Source organism: Podarcis erhardii, assembly GCF_964252035.2.
Source record: "Podarcis erhardii genome assembly, chromosome: 1".
Lineage (NCBI taxonomy): Eukaryota > Metazoa > Chordata > Lepidosauria > Squamata > Lacertidae > Podarcis > Podarcis erhardii.
In genome coordinates, this window is record NC_138497.1 from 38393594 (window position 1) to 38412720 (window position 19127).

Sequence of the window (19127 nt, forward strand, 5' to 3'; positions counted from 1 at the left end):
TGCAAGGGCACACTTTGTGTGCATGGGACTATCTGGTTCCTAGCCATTATACTACATAGTATTATCTTTAGATTTCATGAATTGGCTACTCTACACAAGTTAGTGAAGCCAAATGGCTCCAGTTTAATCAGTTTATGAACAGAGCTAACATTTTTTAAAAAACAAAACAACAAAAATGTGCTTTATTTGTTTCTGAAGGTACGACAGAGCGGGTGTGTTTGATCCAGGGAACAGTGGAAGCATTAAATGCAGTTCATGGCTTCATTGCTGAAAAGATTCGAGAAATGCCTCAAAATGTGGCCAAGACAGAACCAGTTAGCATTCTGCAGCCTCAGACAACCGTCAATCCGGACCGCATCAAACAAGTGAGTTTTGGTTGAGAAAGGAATACACTGCTTTTATATAAAATTTCTTTCAAAGAAGCCCTAAGAGATTAACAAGTAAGGCATTCATATGAAATATATCATGTAATTATGTCAAAAGCTTTTTATCACTTCTAGCTAACTGCTGAGTCTTCCTTTTCATATGGGAAATGCCCAGTTTTAAGGCTGCTATTCCCCATCGTGACTTTGGTATCATCAACAGGATGGTCTCTAGAACTGTCATGTCTGGATGATAATGTCATATTTTGATTTCAAGAATTCCCCACCAGATCAACCACTGTGAGAACAAATCTTACACAATCTTATTTTGGACAATTGTGCTGTCTTTGAAGTTTGCTAGACAATATTCTTGGCCATTTTATTTTTTAAAAGATAATACCCTATCTTTCTTCCTATATTGCCCTCAAATTAAAGTAAGCTTTCCAAGAAGTGAGTTTAGCTAGATCAAAGCAAATTTTTTTGCTAATTTGTTTGCATCTTCAGTGGTGAATTGGTAGTTTTCAAACTGGGACAAAGCTCCCCTTCGGTGACACAAGAGTAGCCAGAATGCTGCAGGGAGGCATAAGATGTTGAGGTCTGAATGGCTACTGACAGAGATCCTCATAGACTCATTGCATTTCTAGGATTGATTGCTTCTTCAATGCCCATCCTCTCATTTGGTTCTGGGTTAAGCTAATGATAGTTCTGTATGTGTGGCTTCAGGAGAGAACTAGATATGTTTCTATTCATCTTCTAATTTGGATTAGTATTCCAGTCCACAGATGCCTCCGTGCAACTTTACATGCATTATTGATTGTAAACCCAGAGAGGTGGTGGTTAAATGAAAGCAGAACTCTTGCAATATCCATGTTACTTTGCACATTAGTTAAGATGTATGGCTAGATAGCACAATATTTATATAAAATGGTGAGACATTTGTCAATGAGCTAAGCAGTGGGTGCACACATCAAAATTTATACTCTAAAACTATTTAAAACTATGATTCATATTTTAAGGGGACATAATTGGTCAGTGTTTTTGTTTTAGCATGCCTCTAAATGAATAAATGAAAATATTTAAAATATATTCTCTGTTCTTTTTGTGCTTTGCTCAAATAATGTTTTTTGTGCTTTGCTCAAAGGTCAAAGCAGAAACTGGTAAGAACTTAAGAGAGTGTTGAAAACTGTTATATCTCTCTGTTTCAAAAGCTTCCAGTTATGTATAAAGTTAAAATGTTCGTATATAAACTGCCTGCTTCACAAAAAATAATAATCATTTTAATCTTTAACCCTTGGATGATAGAAAAATGTATATTACCAATCCAGTTTTGGGATCAAACGTACCCTGAGAAAGACTGTGGAATAGTATTAAGCATCACACTACGTGCAAGGAGATAAATTATAATTTTTCTGAGAACATCCCCTTTCACTAAAACTGTAGTTGCAAAGAGTGTTCAGGATCTTAGTCCACAATATAAAGTATGCAAGACCTACAAGATCTACAATAATAGTCTAATCAAGCTCACAGATATTTATTTAGAATATTTTGGTACCATGGCAACTTACAGGGCCATTTACAAAATCAAGAAATAACTACAAATAAAGTAACAGCAAGATCTTTTGAAAAACTATTAATTCATTAAAAAGCATGGGGAAGGTACCAAAAAGGTAACTTGGAGGCAACCCTTTGCAAAATGTGTTTTTGATGCCTTCCTGTAGACTAAAGAGGATCACCTAAATTTAATTAATTAATTAATTAATTGATTAAATTTGTATACCACCCTTCATCCAAAGATCACAGGGCGGTTTATAACATAAAAATATAAAATATAAAATGAGAACATAAATACATAATAAAACAAAAAGGCCATAGAATGCTAATCATCCACAGGCCCGGTTGAAGGGACACCTGCCAATGTGAGAGTGTAGGTTGCTTGCAAACATTTACAGATTCATTTGTGGTCAAAATAACCCAAAAGCAAAATCAGCAAGTATTGTTCAACATCAACTCTGCAAATAACTAGGATGAAAAAGTAGTTTTTCTGTTTCAAAAGGAAGGTTCTAACTAGAAAAAAAAGTTTTTTAAATATCCAGTTTGTGCAAAAAGAGCTTGTATACCTGCACTACTGACCCCCCTGTTCTTAGTGATATTAAGGATGCTATTGAAACTGTTACGAAAATAGGCTCAAGATCATATTTATGTTATTTTCTCTCAAGAAATTGAAAGAATGGGTTCTGGTCATGCAGAGCAATCCAAACCTCCTTTGCTCCATAAGAATTGTAGTAACATGACCAATATCTAAATAGCAGTATTAAGTGAAATCACTTTGATTCCTGCTTACAACAGTAGGTATTGCTCGATAGGGTAACACCTATAGGTACCCTAAAGGTAAAGGTAAAGTACCCCTGCCCGTACGGGCCAGTCTTGACAGACTCTAGCGTTGTGCACTCATCTCACTCTATAGGCCGGGAGCCAGCGCTGTCCGCAGACACTTCCGGGTCACGTTGCCAGCGTGACGAAGCTGCTCTGGCGAGCATGGAAACGCCGTTTACCTTCCGGCTAGTAAGCAGTCCCTATTTATCTACTTGCACCCGAGGGTGCTTTCGAACTGCTAGGTTGGCAGGCACTGGGACCGAACAACGGGAGCGCACCCCGCCGCGGGGATTCGAACCGCCGACCATGCGATCGGCAAGTCCTAGGCACTGAGGTTTTACCCACAGCGCCACCCGCGTCCTATAGGTACCCTATTGACCCCCAAAAGTTTTAAGAATAAAAACATAGATTTGCCACCCTCTGGGTTAGATTTAAGAGGCAAGTCCCTGAAACACTGCATGGCAATTCATACTCCATGATAAGTGAAGAATACCTGAAGCAAAGAGTTGTAGACTATTAAAACAAAATTTTATTAATTTTTCCACAGCACTGTCAAGGTACATTTGGTCTCATGTACTTACTGAAGGTTAAGAGCACAATTATTATTTGTATAAATGATCATCCTAGTTCCAAATTAAATATATTGTTTAAAAATGTTAGGCAAATTAATATTAAGCAGCTGTTTTTCTCTAAATTATTTGAATAATATGATTTATAAATCTGTATTAAAAAATTGAAACCATCTTATTGGGTCTTGCATTTTAGTTACATGCTACTAATTCTGTTAATTCTACCTCTATTAATAAAGTTTGACTTTTAAATAGTTGCATTAGGTCTGATCACCTAGATCAGTTATTGACCATTTTGCCAATACTCCTTTTTTGGGTAGGGTTATCAAGAGAGTAATACCAGCAAAAGTACTCATTCTTTGGTTGGGAACAATTATCTTGACCTATTTCAATTTGGATTCAGATCTAGTTTCAGGGCTGAATCATCCTTGAATGTCCTGCTAGATGACCTACTGTATATCCAAAGAGGGACGGGGGTAGGTAATGTCACCCTGTTGCTTTTACATTTGATAGCATTGACCATGGTATCTTGGAGTGGTTCTATGGGATGGGAATTGGTAACACTATGTTTCAGTGATTCTGTTCCTGCCTACGGAACCATTCACAAAGAGCGATTTTGAGTGGCTGTCTGTTGGTCCCCTAGTGTTTGCACTGTGGTGTCCCTCAGGGTAGCATGTTGTCCCCCATGCTTTTAAATATCTATTTGAAACTGTTGGGAGCAGTCATTAGGTGTTTTGGAGTAAGGTGTCACCAGTATGCTGATGATACCCAGCTGTACTTCTCTGTAACATCTGAATCTGGCAAGGCCATTCATGTTATAGGCCATCATCTGGAGTCAGTGATGGGCTAGATAATGGCCAGTAAACTGAAGTTGAATCCTGGTAAGATGGAAGACCCCATAGGTAATCAGTTTCCAAGTTCAAGAAATTGACAGGTTGCCTATTCTTGACAGGGCTTTATTCTCTATGAAGGAACAGGTGCATAGCTTGGAAGTACCCTTAGATTCAGCACTGTCCCTGGAGACATGTTTGCTATCAGAGTGCTTTTTTGTTTGTTCAGCTGGTTGGCCAGCTATGGCTTTTCCTAGCCAGGGGCAGCATAGCCACTATGGTAAACCTCTAGACAAGACTATTGTAATGTGTTCTACATGGGGCATTGAGGTTGGATTCAAAATTCTGGCTAGTGTAGAATACTGAAACCTGGTTTTGTCAGAACAGCTCCGCGTCAGCATATTACATTGGTGCTGAAAGCTCTTCAGTGACTACCAGTACATTACAAAACTGAATTCAAGGTATTACTGTTAGTATCTAAGGCCCTAAAAAACTGAAGGACTGCTTTGTCCCTTACACACAGTCCAGATCACTACAATCATCTGAAGAAGCCCTCCTAATTGTCACCTAGTTATCTAACATTTGTTTAGATTTTACATGAGCTACGGCTTTTAACGTAGTGGCACCAATACTTTGGAACTTTGTTCATAGTGAAATCAGACCGGCACCTACAATTTTGATATTTCATCACTGGCTGAAAATGTTTTTGTTTCGCCAAACATTTTTAGAAAATTAATTTAATTCAGTGTTGGTTATTTGTTCTGCATTTCCTGATGTTTTAATAATTTTATTGTATACCACCATGGCTTTTTTTTCATGAGTTGACGGTTTATAAATGTTCTTATAAAAATAAAAAATTTAATATAAATGACTGCTAGTATCCTTATTTTGTGCAATAATCTCTAACATTTCAGACTATGAAGAAAAATAGCTACACAAGATCATCATCAAATTTGTAACTGTTATTTGTGTTAATTATGGAGGGATGCAATATCAGCTGCCCTTCTTTATAACAATTTCTCTTCACAAAAGAGACTGATTGGAATTAAGAGTTTGAAATTTGAATTTGGCCTGTGTGTTCTATAGATTGCAAAAGTTATAATATTTGTGGGTGTTTAAATTTAGAAAAATGATTCACGGTGTGTAGAAAGCGGGTCAATTTATGTTTTTCTTCCTCTTTCATAATACTAGAACCTACGAAGTTGGAACGACAAAATGTTCTTCATGTACCACATTTTTAACTTATGGAAGCCGCTATCACAAGATGTGATGAACACCAGTTTAGGTGGTTTTAAAAGCGGATTTGACAAATCCATGAACGATAAGGTTGTCAATTGTGATGGTTATATGCCAATTTCCAGATTAGAGGAAGGATGCTTCTGAATATCAGTTGCTGAGAAACAGTAATGGAAGTAGATGATAGATTAGACAGACATTTGGACTGATTCTGCAGGGCTCTTAATTTTCCAGGTTTTTCGCAGCCACCCAAGGAAGGCGTGCTTGCACTTCTCCTATTATTAAGAATAGCATAACAAGAATATTTGAAAGACATCATGTCATAATTCCTTGACATAAGATAGCAGCAACCTTGTGTAAGAGGTAACTTCATGTTTGTGTGTGGTTCAGGAGGGGATTGCCCTAATGTCTGTTAGGCAGCATTTCATTATCTCCTCCGCCCCTGTAGCTGCTGATCATTTTCAACAGTTCAAAAGCCATTAGCAAATTTACTTAACATTCCAGGTTTGTTTTACAGTCGTGATATTTATAAGATAGAAATTGGGACTCTTGTTTCTGAGCTGATATAGGGAGTATAATATCTCAAGACAGACTTTTTTGCCTTAACAGTTTTTACTGTAGTGCAAATGATTAAAATATGAAAGCAGCCTTAGAAATTCAATACTAACTATATATACTAGTTTCAGAGTAGAGAAAAAGCAGTAAATACACATTTGCAAATGTAATAGTTCAGATTCACTATCTCTAAACCAGTGCAGAAGAATTTAAAACACTTCTGAAAATTGCCCATTTATCTAAAAGCATCATGGTACTATTCTCTGCCTGGAATGTAGTGATTACATTCATGCCCGGAGATCCAAAATATCTTGATTCCATTTCATTAGCCTCTAGGTTTTCTTGTGGAAGGAACAGTGGTTGCTTTCATTTCTTTCAATAGTATCGCAGGCATAGGGGCAGAGCATGCAAGGCTTTGGGGAGATAGAATCCTACTGAAAGTTCCATGTCAGGCATCAGTCAAAATCACTAAATGACTTTTCAGGCCTGGAAGGACACAGGGCATGAATCTTAGCCCACTCCATTCCAAGGTTTTAAGAACTAGTATGAAAGCAGTCTCAGCTGAACTAAATCCTGAATCTGACAAAGTCCTCTGTTTTGTTCCAACTGCCTAAAATAGTATGTTGGAAAAGTGATAGAAAAGTGATATTTGGAGAGGATTTATCACAGTTTAAGAATTTAACCAGTTTAATAAATCATGAGTCTGGATTGTGAACTAACTTCACACACAGTATTTGATCAGACATTCATCACTACCAGAAAAAGGACAGTAAAGAAGTTTACAGCTCATATATTATCTGTAACTTATGCTAGCTAAAATGGCTGTTTTTGTGAGGTGATAAAAAGTGCCCTGTATTTTTTGTTAATTACAATATATTTTAACAGCTATGGGCATTATCGAAAGTTAGCGTTAAGGCATAGAAGAAGTTACAGTAGCCCAGCATAAACTACTACAAGTGATTGTAATATTATGTATCAAATATGCATTAGTTCCCCAGGGCATGAATAATGTATTATTTGACTACTGCTCTTTTAGTTTTCCATTTTGAGATTTACTTGAGGTAGATTCAGATATAATGTTAGTCACCATCTGAAATCACCCCAGAAAGATGGTCTGCTAGAAAGCTCAGTAAACTACAGCCACTGACCAGTTATCACAAATTCTCTTGTTGAAAGTAAGGTACAGTGTACCTGTAGCTGTGAGACAAGAGGGGGTGACATAAAGTTTCCAGCTCTTAAGTAAGGGATGACTAACCCGTATGGCAACTCCTGCCATCCCTGACCATTGGCCATGCTGGCTGAGTTTCAGTCTAATGACATCTGAAGAGGCAGAGGTTAGTGACCCCTGGCTTACATACTCAAGTGGTTTTTGAAATAGTATCTGGTTCCTAATTTTAAAATACTGTGTTTTACTATCAATATTATATTGTAGGTGGGAAAATAATAACAACAATAAATTTATTATTTGTACCCTGCCCATCTGACTGGGTTGCCCCAGCCACTCTTGGCAGTTTCCAACAAATATAAAAGCATAATAAAACCAGCAAACATTAAAATCTTTCCTATGCAGGGCTGCTTTCAGATGTCTTCTAAAAGTCAGATAGTTCTTTATTTCCTTGACATCTGATGGGAGGGAGTTCCACAGAGTGGGCATCACCGTCAAGAAGGCCCTCTGCCTGGTTCCATGTAACTTCACTTCTCACAGTGAGGGAACCACCAGAAGACACTCGGAGCTGGACCTCAGTGTCCGGAGGCCGAACAATGGAGGTGGAGACGCTCCTTCAGGTATACTGGGCCGAGATCATTTAGGGCTTTAAAGGTCAGCACCAACACTTGTGTTCAGAAACATAGTAGGAGCCAGTGTAGATCCTTTATGACCAGTGTTATATGGTCCCAGAGGCCACACCCAGTCACCAATCTAGCTGTCACATTCTGGATTGGTTGTAGTTTCAGAGTCACCTTCAAAGAAAAACCTTTCTGAATATACAAACCCTTTTCTTGTGCAGCAAGAACTAAAGTCTGGAGAACAACAAAAGGGGAAAAAATAGTTCAGCAGCGAGAATATTTAGCAAAGAATATTCAGCTACCAAATTTTTGTAGCTTCAAAAATGAGATCATAGAAAATGCTGATAAGTTCTTTACTGTAGCCTTGCTTGAAGGCAGCTAATAATTACTGGAAAGCTGCACTGATAGTATGAATACTTCAGTGTTAATAAATGGAAATTCTTTAAAGTGAATTAATCTTATAATTTCTAATCACTTTGTACATCTCATTACGAGAAGTCTAATAATTTTTAAATGCAACCATTTGCCTAATGCAAAAGACTAATTTTTTAAAAGTTTTTTTCTCTGTATATAGTAATTCAAACTTACTGAATTGCTTCCAGCTTTCTTTAATATGCCTAAAACTATGATATTTATGAAGTACAGCACATCATACAGATAAAACAGAATTTCCATTCATATAACAAAAAGAATTTTTTTTAAGCAGCAAGCACTCATTTATGAATTTGAAGAAAATAAATATTTTTTTTTGTGACTACGTACACTCCAACACATGAATGATAGCTTTGTTCTAAATAAGATCTTCTTACAAAGCAATGATGATTAGATGTCACAAGAACATGTTTTGGTCATTAACAGGTTTCTTTCACTCCAGCCAAGTGAGAAGCAGCCACTCTTCAGTTCAGAGCATGAAATACTGGCTCAGTTTACGTGTACCACTAAACCAAAATATTGGCTTAGCACAAATATGCAGGTTCCCAGACAGAAGCTCACGGCTTTTTAAAAATTTACATACCACTTTGCTGAAGAGTGTTATACTGTTAGAATGCATTTTTAAAAGAGATCTTTTTACAATCCTTCTAAGCACTTTCTCAACCACCTTGCTAATATGGTGATAATTGGAAAGGTGTTTCTTTTTAATGTAACTGAAAAAACATTTTAGCACCAACAAAACATTGATTAAAAACTTGAGTAAAACAATGGCTCCCACCACAAAGATTATACTAAATGTGTGCTATAATACGATCACCAATATATCATGGTTGGTTGATGGCCTTAAGTAAAAGCTCCATAAAAAGCATGGCAATTCCACACAAAACACCTTCCATTTTGTATGCTTCTAGCTGCCAAGCAAGCAAAGGCTAAGAGCTAATGGCAACAAGGCTTATTTGTCAAGATGAGCCTATGCCCTCTATCAAACTGAAGAGCAGGCTCCAAGCTATAGGATTTGATGATCTGCCAAGCTTGTTTCCCTTGAAACTTAATTCTTTTAAGGCAACATACTGCCACTCAACATCTTTATGACTGTCTCCATAATACATCCAGCATCTACTTCATTTTCTTAGGAATATACTATCTTTTGGATGTTTTTACCAACTACTCTTAGATATAGTTCTTGCTGGTATTCATCCTTGCAGATCCATTTCCCCAAATATTTGGAAGGAATCAGATTCAGTGCTGATCAGTACATTTGTACAGCTTTGTGACCATCCAGTTTTCTAGGGTTTGGAATGTAAATGTGAATTGAACCCATCAGTCGACATTAGTTCGTTTTAGGGTGTGTTGAAGACTCCTCAGTGAGGCAGCAGCTGGAGCTGCAGCAGGCATCAGTTCAAAGATTTGATGAATTGCTAATGTCTTGTTTTTTTAGGTAGGCCGTGTGTGTGTGTGTGTGTGTGTGTGTGTGTGTGTTATATACACATGTTTTTCTTTCCTAAATTTATTAAGTATTGGCAACAGTTTCCCTATGACTCAGCTTACATATAAGTGTTTTTATCTTGTATTATGTTGTGAACTACCCTGAGATCTACGGATGATGGGCGATATACCAATTCAGAAAATTAAAAAACAAAAATAGAGACCTGTTAAAAATTTGTTGCCAAGTAGGGATAGACAAGCATTTATTTACACAATGCATATTTTACACTTTGTAATGTCATAAATGTATATTGCAGTAACAGCTTTCTTTCATTTAAAATGTATTATGGGTAAGAAGTCTATTATATTATTATTTAATATAAAATGCAACATATATATGAGAGAGAGGGTCTTTCATGAACAGTATGACGTTTTCATGTTATTTTAGATTCTAATCTCAATCTGCTGGCTTCCTTTGAGTCACACATAGTTTTGAGTCTTGTCTTTGGGTATAGGAACTTCTTGAGATTAGGTGTTTGTGTATGAGGATGCAATTTGATCATTTTTTAAAAAGATCATTTTTATCTTTGAATTTATCCTTCAGAAAGAGTGTACATATGTTTTCAGGTTTATTGATTCATGTCATTTTAAAGAGCAGTTACACTGTTTTCTTCTTCCACCATCTCTGATATTTTCATTATATCATAAACAGTTATAGTGGTGCCCCGCAAGACGAATGCCTCGCAAGACGAAAAACTCGCTAGACGAAAGAGTTTTCCGTCTTTTGAGGTGCTTCGCAAGACGCATTTCACTATGGGCTTGCTTCGCAAGACGAAACGTCTTGCGAGTTCTTGCGAGTTTTTCCCTTTCCCCCCCTTTTTCTAAACCGCTAATAGCCGCTAAACCGCTAATAGCGCTAATCCGCTAAGCCGCTAATAGCCGTGCTTCACAAGACGAAAAACCGCAAGACGAAGAGACTCACGGAACGGATTAATTTCGTCTTGCGAGGCACCACTGTATTTAACACTCACAGTATTTTTTTTAGATTTTAAAAAAATGAAATAGAACAAATATTACAGTTTTTGTATAAGAACAGTGTCTCAACAAATTACAGATTAACCAAAAGGTGAGAGGGGAAGTGTTTGTTTAATCCTCAACCTCGGCCCTCCAGATGTTTTGAGACTACAATTCCCATCATCCCTGACCACTGGTCCTGCTAGCTAGGAATCATGGGAGTTGTAGTCCCAAAACATCCAGAGGGCTGAGGTTGAGGAAGCCTGGTTTAATCTATAGTTTGTTGAAACATTATCATTAATTTATTAGTATTAGTATTATTAGTATTAACAATAACCTGCCCTTCTCCTTAAGATCCCAGGGTGGGTTACAACATTGAAACACAATATTTAAAACAACTTACAATCACAGAAATAGGGTGAGTCACATAAAGATGCATGTCTTTCATAATTTAGGGGCTGCCACAGATAATTCCCTCTCCCGGGCCAGCCCCACCTGCTAATCTTTGAGCTGTATTAGGGCTGTGCACAGATTCCCTGATTTGTAAATCTGGGTCATTTCTTAATTTAACTGCATCCAGTGCAGAACTCTATTATATACAAATTGTATTACAAAAATATATAAACATATCCTTGTCATCTTCTAAATTATTTCCAATGATCTATATGGCTGAATAATTTTATCTAATTATTCCAGTATGCAATAAGCCTATTCTATTTTAATTGTCAAGTTGCCTATCTTCCCTCACAATATTAATCAAATTTACCTTATGAGCTAATTCCCACAATCTTACTATCCTGTCTTCTAGCATAGGAATAAATATTTTCCTCCATTGTACTATAGAGTACCACACATTGCTCAGGATTTCTAAGAAACACCAAAATCCTGAGATTTATAAATGCAAAATATATATTTTTAGTTCCTTAATTATTTTTTTAAAAAAATCTAATGTTGCTGGATAAACAGTAATACACAATCCTGCCAAATTGGTTAAAATCAGTCAGTTTTAAAAGTTTCACTCCATGATCTTGGTTGGCTATAGCTGGATGCTATTGCCAGACAGATGGTTCTCAATCTCAGGAACCATCATGCAAAATTTGATGATTCTCCTGCTTCAGCTGACACCAAATTCAGTAGTGCCAAGTCCATTTACAGGGGCAATCCAAAAAGAAAGATATAATCACAGTCCAAAGACAAAGCATACACACAACACAAGAGGTCAGGTCTGGAAGCAGTCCTAGGTTTGATCCCATTTGCTAGCTAAGGCATATCAGAAGACTTATACAAGGGTATTGATCCAGTACTCTTATCAGGAACTGAAGGCTTTTAACAATGAGCTGCAGGCCATTTGGATTGTCTGAGGAATCTCACCTGCTCATGAGGAGACTGCACCTTTAGGTATAGCCACTCCCCTGGGCTCTGTGATGGTGCCCTCTGTGTCTTACGGAGAAGAGTGGGGTGTCGTGATCCCCGAAGACCCTGGATACCTCTGCTCTCTTTCACTGTTTGTTGATACAGCATGCTCCTCTATAATGTGTGCTTTCGGGAATAACACATCCACCTCTGAAGAGGATTTCTCCTGTGTTGGCATGACAGTTACGATACCTTGAGAGGTGTCCAAATCAGTGCAGTTTTGAGAGGTTCGGTCTGACAACTTGATTCAAAGTGGCATTTGATGGTATTGAAACATAGACCAGACTGTGCTCTTCAATCTCAAGATCCAACACACAAAATTGGGTTAAGATATATTGGGTGTTCTAATTCATAGCGAACAGATGGGCAGGCAAAAAAACAACTTTCCAAAATTGCTGTGTGAGCAACTGTTAATCACCAGTTCCTTAACATGGGATATGACTAATAGTTTTACCAATAGATCATAACCTCTTATGAGTTTAATTTCATTAATTATAGTATTCTAAACTAACATTCTTTTAAAACATGACCAAAAAATGTGAAGCATATCTGCATTCCATGATCCACATCTCCAACAAATAATCGCTGTGTCAATATATAAACATCTCAGCTGTGCTGGTGCAATGGGATATTAGTTCATAAAAACTTCCTTCTAAATTTGTATGCATTGTTGAGGAATATGTTGCCGAATCCATTTCAATACACCTTGGATGTTTTGTATTAATTATTTATCCCAATTATTTTGATAAGTATTTCTTGATGTATCCTAGCTTGATGTATCCATGATGTATGCTTTACTCAAGTGTTGTTGTGTCTGCTCTGCTATCATTAAGATTTCATTTCATTTTGATCATGAAAGAAGTTGTACATATTTTTAATGACAGACAAAAATAGAGGGAATATATGGCAATTTTCCTGACTACATTTACAAATGATTTTTTAAATGTTCTTGCTTTATTATTTTGTGAAAATATGTCAGCAACTGCAGAAAAAGAACCTACTCAAGCTAGTTGGTATTGAGAATGTTGACATGCTAAATATATATGTAGTCAGTGTTTTTTTAGACTAATTCTTGCTGTTCAGTGCAAGCTTTTGATTTGCTAACTCTTTCACCAGTAGAAGTACCACCAACTGAAATTTTATTCATACTACTATGTGTAGTTCTTCAACAAGCAGCATTTATATTTTCAATTGGTGTTCTTGCTTTTTAATATAACATAGCCATCAATGAAATCATTTTATATAGGGTTACTCTGACATTGTCATAGTTTCCATGACATTGTCATAGTTTCCATATGTATTTGTGACAATAAGGTATCTAAAATACACATACACATACTTTAGATACAAGGTATCTAAAGTACACGTGAATGTTTATTAAAATATTGCACATCTTTGACCATTAGCGTTCAGAGTTTGAATTTTGCGCATCCATGGCTATAGCCTTCTTCTACCTCTTCTCATAAATTGTGGATAAAGACTTTTGATAGGCACTGCAGCTCTTGTTTCGTCTTGCTGGAGACTGCATTCCCTGGAGAACAGTAATCTTGCAAGAACACTTGTTTTCCTCTCTTTCAACAATTACGGCCATGAATAGCTAAAATTACTACCTATTATAGAAAGGAACTATTATATACAGTTTTTTTTCCTCAAGATTGTTGTGACAATGCTATTTTCTATAAGAAAAATGTAACACTTAAGATAAATCAAAAAGTGACCAAAGGAATTATAGGTTCCTTGGCATTATCTGTCCCTGTGAAGTTAGTGTAATACAATCGTTTTATAAGTACCTACATGAAAGTGGAGTAATTAATAGCATTCATGACAGAGCCATCTAGTTTCCTTAGTTTGATTAAGTATCAAGGCGCAAAGAGAAGAGGTTTGAAGAGTTTGAACTTAAGGCTTTCTATCTAGATTATATCCTCTAATAATGAAAGCACAAGAAACATTAGCTGGAAGGTCTATTGTAACTTGGTGTGCAATGAAATCAAATACATGAATATAAGATGTGGCACAAGAAGCAGTGCTTCTGGAAAATATGTAGGTATCAAGCCCTGGTCTTACTATATGCTATTACCTGTGCTATTTTTCTAGAAAAAAAGGTGCCAGAGGTGCTCATCATGAATGCCTCCCTTGTTCTCTTATAATGGCAATGGCACCCACCTGAGAGGTGTCAGAATTGAGCTCCGGTGAGTTCTGGCTGACAAAAAACCCTGGCTATTACCTAACTGGAACAACTAGCTGAATACTCCTCAGTTTGTTCCTCCTTCAATGCAGAATCAGTTCGTTGTTCTGTCTATAGAATGAATAGTTTTAAAACCACATGAAGAGAGAAAATTAGCAAAACATTCATGACTATAATAGCAGTTAAGAAATTAACTAAGCTATTTTTAGAAGCTGTTGAATTTCCTTTACAGGTTTTCAAAGGAAGAGGACCTAAGTATAGTATGTTCTTCTAAACAGGAAGATGATCCATTGGATTGCCTCCAACTATTATTCCAATTCATGGGTAGCGTTCCATGATGGGGTGTAGATTTCAATTTAATGTGCCCTCTGTTATCTGTCTTCTCATCTTATAAACTAGGCTACAAAATATTTAACAATTAGACAGAAACATTATCATGCATCCTTTGGTTGGTTTCAGACAGCCATTCAAGCCAGTTAGAAAGCATTGCTGCATTAATTCCATTTTTTTTCTAAGGAAATTCATAGGTATTTGTTTTGTTTTTAAATAACTGAAATTTAAGCAGGAGCATGATTACATTACTGATGTATCAGAGCTGCTTTACACTTTACAGCTGTTACATAGGTCCTTGCCAAAAAATATTTTTGCATGGTGGCCATCTCAGGAACTGTAACATTTACTGTTTGGATTAACCATTCCTAGAGATAGCTTTAGACATATATTGATACATTTTATAAATTACTTACTGTAAAATATTTAGATTTCTTTTTTCCTTACATTATTGTTGCCACCGTTTCAGATATGTTAGAATAGTCATAATTCTGCTGAATTCTGTTGAATTTTCACAAAGAAAAAACCCCAACCATTCAATCTTGAATTGAAGGATGGCTGCCTCAATAGAATTTAAAACCTGTGCATTGTGATCAAATCATATTGGAGTCTGTGCATATATTTCAAATCAATTCTTATTCATTAGTGTGTTAAAATTATGCTGTATGTTTTAAGTAAAATATTAACACAGAATAAATACTTGTCTTAAACATCAGCTAATGCTACCTTATTAACAATTTGTCTTAGTTTAGTCTTTATAACATAAATGATAAGTATATTGGTGCAGTTCTGTCGCAATGTTTCTAATTGTTATGTTATCCATGGCATGACTTGCTTTAAAGAAAAAATAATAAATACTGTAGAAATCTTTTGCTTTATGAACTTTGGGTTGCATCCAGACTTGCTGTTCCACTCACCTAAGGGATGAAGATCTAGTGGAGTTTCCCACAGGAGGACGAGAGCAAGGTGATTTTCACCAGCTCTCCCTTTCTCTTTACAACCTCCAGCACCACCTCCCTTGCTGGCCCCACGTCTTCAACCCTACAGAACAATATTTCAGGGTGCATCAGGAGCTGTGGAGGGGGAAATAAGTGAAAATCACCCCCTTTCTCTAGCGGAGCATCCTGTGGATGAAGTTCTGGATTCAACCATTTGGCTGTATTTCTTGTATTATATGGATCACTAAATATACATGGAGTCAACTTTATAAGACAAAAATCAAGATGCAATGAGAGGGAGAATATTTTATCAGATATAAACTTCGACATCTGCTCATTGAACTTGTTGGAATTTGTATTTGCTTCTACTGGTTTTTGCTTTCCCTTAGAATCAAGTATGGGAAAGAAAATATTATTCATATGGTCAGCATACTTTTTTATTTTGTGAGTTTACCATCTTAATTTTAAGCCATTGATTTGTTTTACATGCATATGCATGCATACTTACATGCATTAGTTATTTGCTTAATTGGCATTAAATTCCATTAAGTTCCAATGAGAAAGAAAAATTTAGGTCTCAGGCTTTTTCTCTTTAATTTTTAATTACATTACATTTGTTTAATTTTTTTTTTAACTGTTCAGTCTAAGGCTTGTTGAGGTTGATTTGCTCCTGAACTGCTTTGTTCCCAGACATTGCCATCATCCCCAACTACCACCAAGTCCTCTCCATCTGATCCCATGACCACCTCCAGAGCTAATCAGGTACAGTATCATTCTACCATCTACACCATACTTTTCACGAGCGGCAGCTTGCAAACTGGAGAAAAAGATATGGTGGGTTAAGGTTTTCTTTGTTCATTGCATATATACACCCATAATCATGGATATCTAATGCTGTTGTATAAATAATATTATTTTTTAATTTGGTAAAAAAAATACATTTTTTAAAAAATCTATTTTAAGATACCCGTACATAACGTTTGTTGTTGCAATCCAAGTAGCCCTTGAGGGGCAAATAGAGCTTGCTTCTGCTCAACAGATTTTCTCACTTCTACCCCCCCCCCCACCCAACAGCTGTTCCTTAGGCTACACTGGGGGATTGTTGAATTGGCCAAGGCTTCCCAAGCAGCTCAGGGTGCTGCTGTCAGAACAAAATGATTCAAAAATTGTGGAGGACATACAGAGCTCAGCATGCAGCTCTTTGGACTGAGGTCTATATGTATAATGTATCTTTCACAGTGTGCTTGTTTATAAAGAAGAATATGTTTCCTATAATAGCATGCCTGTTTACACACTGAGGGATTTTATGAGAAGTTATAGTCCTAGAATAAAGTAAAATGAATAAATAGTTATAGTCCTAGACTAAAATAAATTTGTTTGTAAGATCAAAGCTATTTTAGCTTGAGCAAGTAATGATTATTTTCTTATTCTATGGTCTTTAATGCACAATCTTATTTTTAATTCATAGTCTTCAGTACTGACATTTATTAAGCTCATAAGCAATTTATTTACTTTTCATTCTGTACATCATAGAATCATATTTAGGCTATTTAGATCTTTATGGATAATTTTAATATTTCTTGTCAACCACTTAGAGGTTTCCCTACAATCAAGTTTCATATAAAATTTGTTAAATAAAATAAAAATTTTACTTGGATCCAAAGCACTTTTTTTTTGGCATACAAAGGGAGTCTTTTGCTTTTATTTTATATCCCAAGCTGGAACATTGTGTAAAAAAAAATGAAACTAAAACCAAAGATGTTTTTCTATTTGTGCAAGCAGGAAACTAAGAGAACTATTTTAGCACTGTGAGAAATATTTCACAAGCATGTGCAAGACAGCATGAGCAGCTGTTTTCCTTTCCTTCCAGCTCATGATTCTTTGCCTCCAACCCTGTGTAATTCTTTGAATAACAATCAAACACGTTTTCATCTAAAAATGTTATATTGATTTTGAGGATTTTGGTAAAAAACATTTAAATCTAAAGCATTTAAAATGAAGCATGTTGAAATTATTGTGCTCTGTATTAAGAGCCAGTATTTGTTGGAGTACATGACTGACAATCAAATTGGGGGGTGGCTGCCTTTTTCATGCCCTACTTTTAAGATTCCACCATCTAACTGGAGATAGAATGCTGGACTAGATTCTGGAGGACACTGCTCTGATGCAGCAAGGCAATTCTTTTTTGTAATAACAACCAAGCAGTAATCTCTCTGCAATTTGCTGGTGATATGAATCAGTCCAACAAAATTAAACTGGCAAAACAAAAAGTATCATCCAAGAAAGAAAGAGGATAGTCAAGTATTGTAGAATTCCATCTTATTTGGGATATCTTATTTTAAATTATTTTAACTAGCTGTATGTTTTATTTGTGTACCTAATTATATTGGTCTGTTACTATAATAAATCATTCATTCATTCAATTAATAGTTAAACAAGGCAGTTTCATAACCAATGGCTAGAATCTGACTTGTTTTGAAACTGTTTGAACTGTTTCTATTTTTAGTCCAGTGTAAGGTGATATACACTATATGTATATTTAAATTCATTTTTCTTTTGGGCACTGTTGTATATGAAGAAAGATGTTACAGTCTTAAGCTAGCTTCTGGAAATATGTCTGCATTTTTCCATTGGTGTAATTTATTTTATTCTCTAGACTACTATTTCAGCAGGAAACATGCAGCACATAAGACAATTATGGTTGTGCTGTTAATTCTGATGATAAGTGAAGTAGCTGGCAATTGTTTCTAGACTGTAGCTATGATTAACATTCAGCACCATCATACTGCCAAGTATCTGCACTGCGGCTGTCACATGAAAATTGGTTTCAGCTCGATAGTTTTCAAACACAACTGTACAGATATATATTTTGTTTTCCTATTTGTTCGGAGCAAGAAATGCTGCATTCATTAACACTCAGGATAAAATTCAAAACCAAAGTCATGCCTGGAATTTCATTTTTCATATACCACACTGGCTTCAGTGTATAGTTTATTCAGATATTTTAAACAATCTGAGCTAGATTAATGCTAGATTTATGGTACTGTTCCTTAAACTATGTTTTTCCACATGCCACAAAATGCCCTTAGTAGATTTCACTAAATGATTTGGAATGTGTCCTTAACATAGCTTCTGCCATTACCAGTGAAGTTAGTGTGATAAATACTCTTGTTGCTTTATACTTTCCCCTTATTAGAACAGGAACTGTGAATATTTTGTGTTACAGTAATATTGCTTCAAGCACTTTCTTTTTCTGGAGACCAATGAATACATGTTCTAGTAGCAAATTTAATCTGTGTTGTCTGTTGTTTTAAAGTAGTATAGTCTTAATTCTAAAGTAGTATAGTCTTAATTCTGATTTTATTTAATTTGGTTGCTCAACTTTATTCATACTTTAGGAAAATATTGGCTCGCTACTGTTGCGATTCTTAGTATTTATCCTGTATTTAAATAGTAATGATGATTGTAATAATAAATGGTAGTGTAATCATTGGTTCTGGTTAAATTATTAAAACCATAGAGAAGAATGAGATAAGAAAGGGAGAGGATTTAGTGCCCATGTCCCATTATGTATTCAGAGGAAGAAATAAGAAATTGTGTGATGGCAGGGATAATGGAAAGAAAGTGACTCCAAAATGCAGTGTTAAGAAAGGGACTGAAAGAAAGACTTGGGGAGAAAT

At 36.0% G+C, this 19127-nt stretch overlaps 1 protein-coding gene across 5 annotated transcripts in view; it reads left to right on the forward strand.

Moving 5' to 3' along the window:
* The window catches only part of NOVA1 (NOVA alternative splicing regulator 1), a 148437-nt gene that overhangs the window by 103686 nt on the left and 25624 nt on the right, over positions 1-19127 (forward strand). For 4 of the 5 annotated variants that reach the window (XM_081862731.1, XM_081862727.1, XM_081862728.1 and 1 more), the window contains exons 3-4: positions 199-365; positions 16138-16209. In XM_081862731.1, coding sequence (XP_081718857.1) covers positions 199-365; positions 16138-16209 — 239 coding nt within the window. The remainder of the gene's footprint in view (positions 1-198; positions 366-16137; positions 16210-19127) is intronic. The other variant, XM_081862729.1, reaches the window with a different exon arrangement.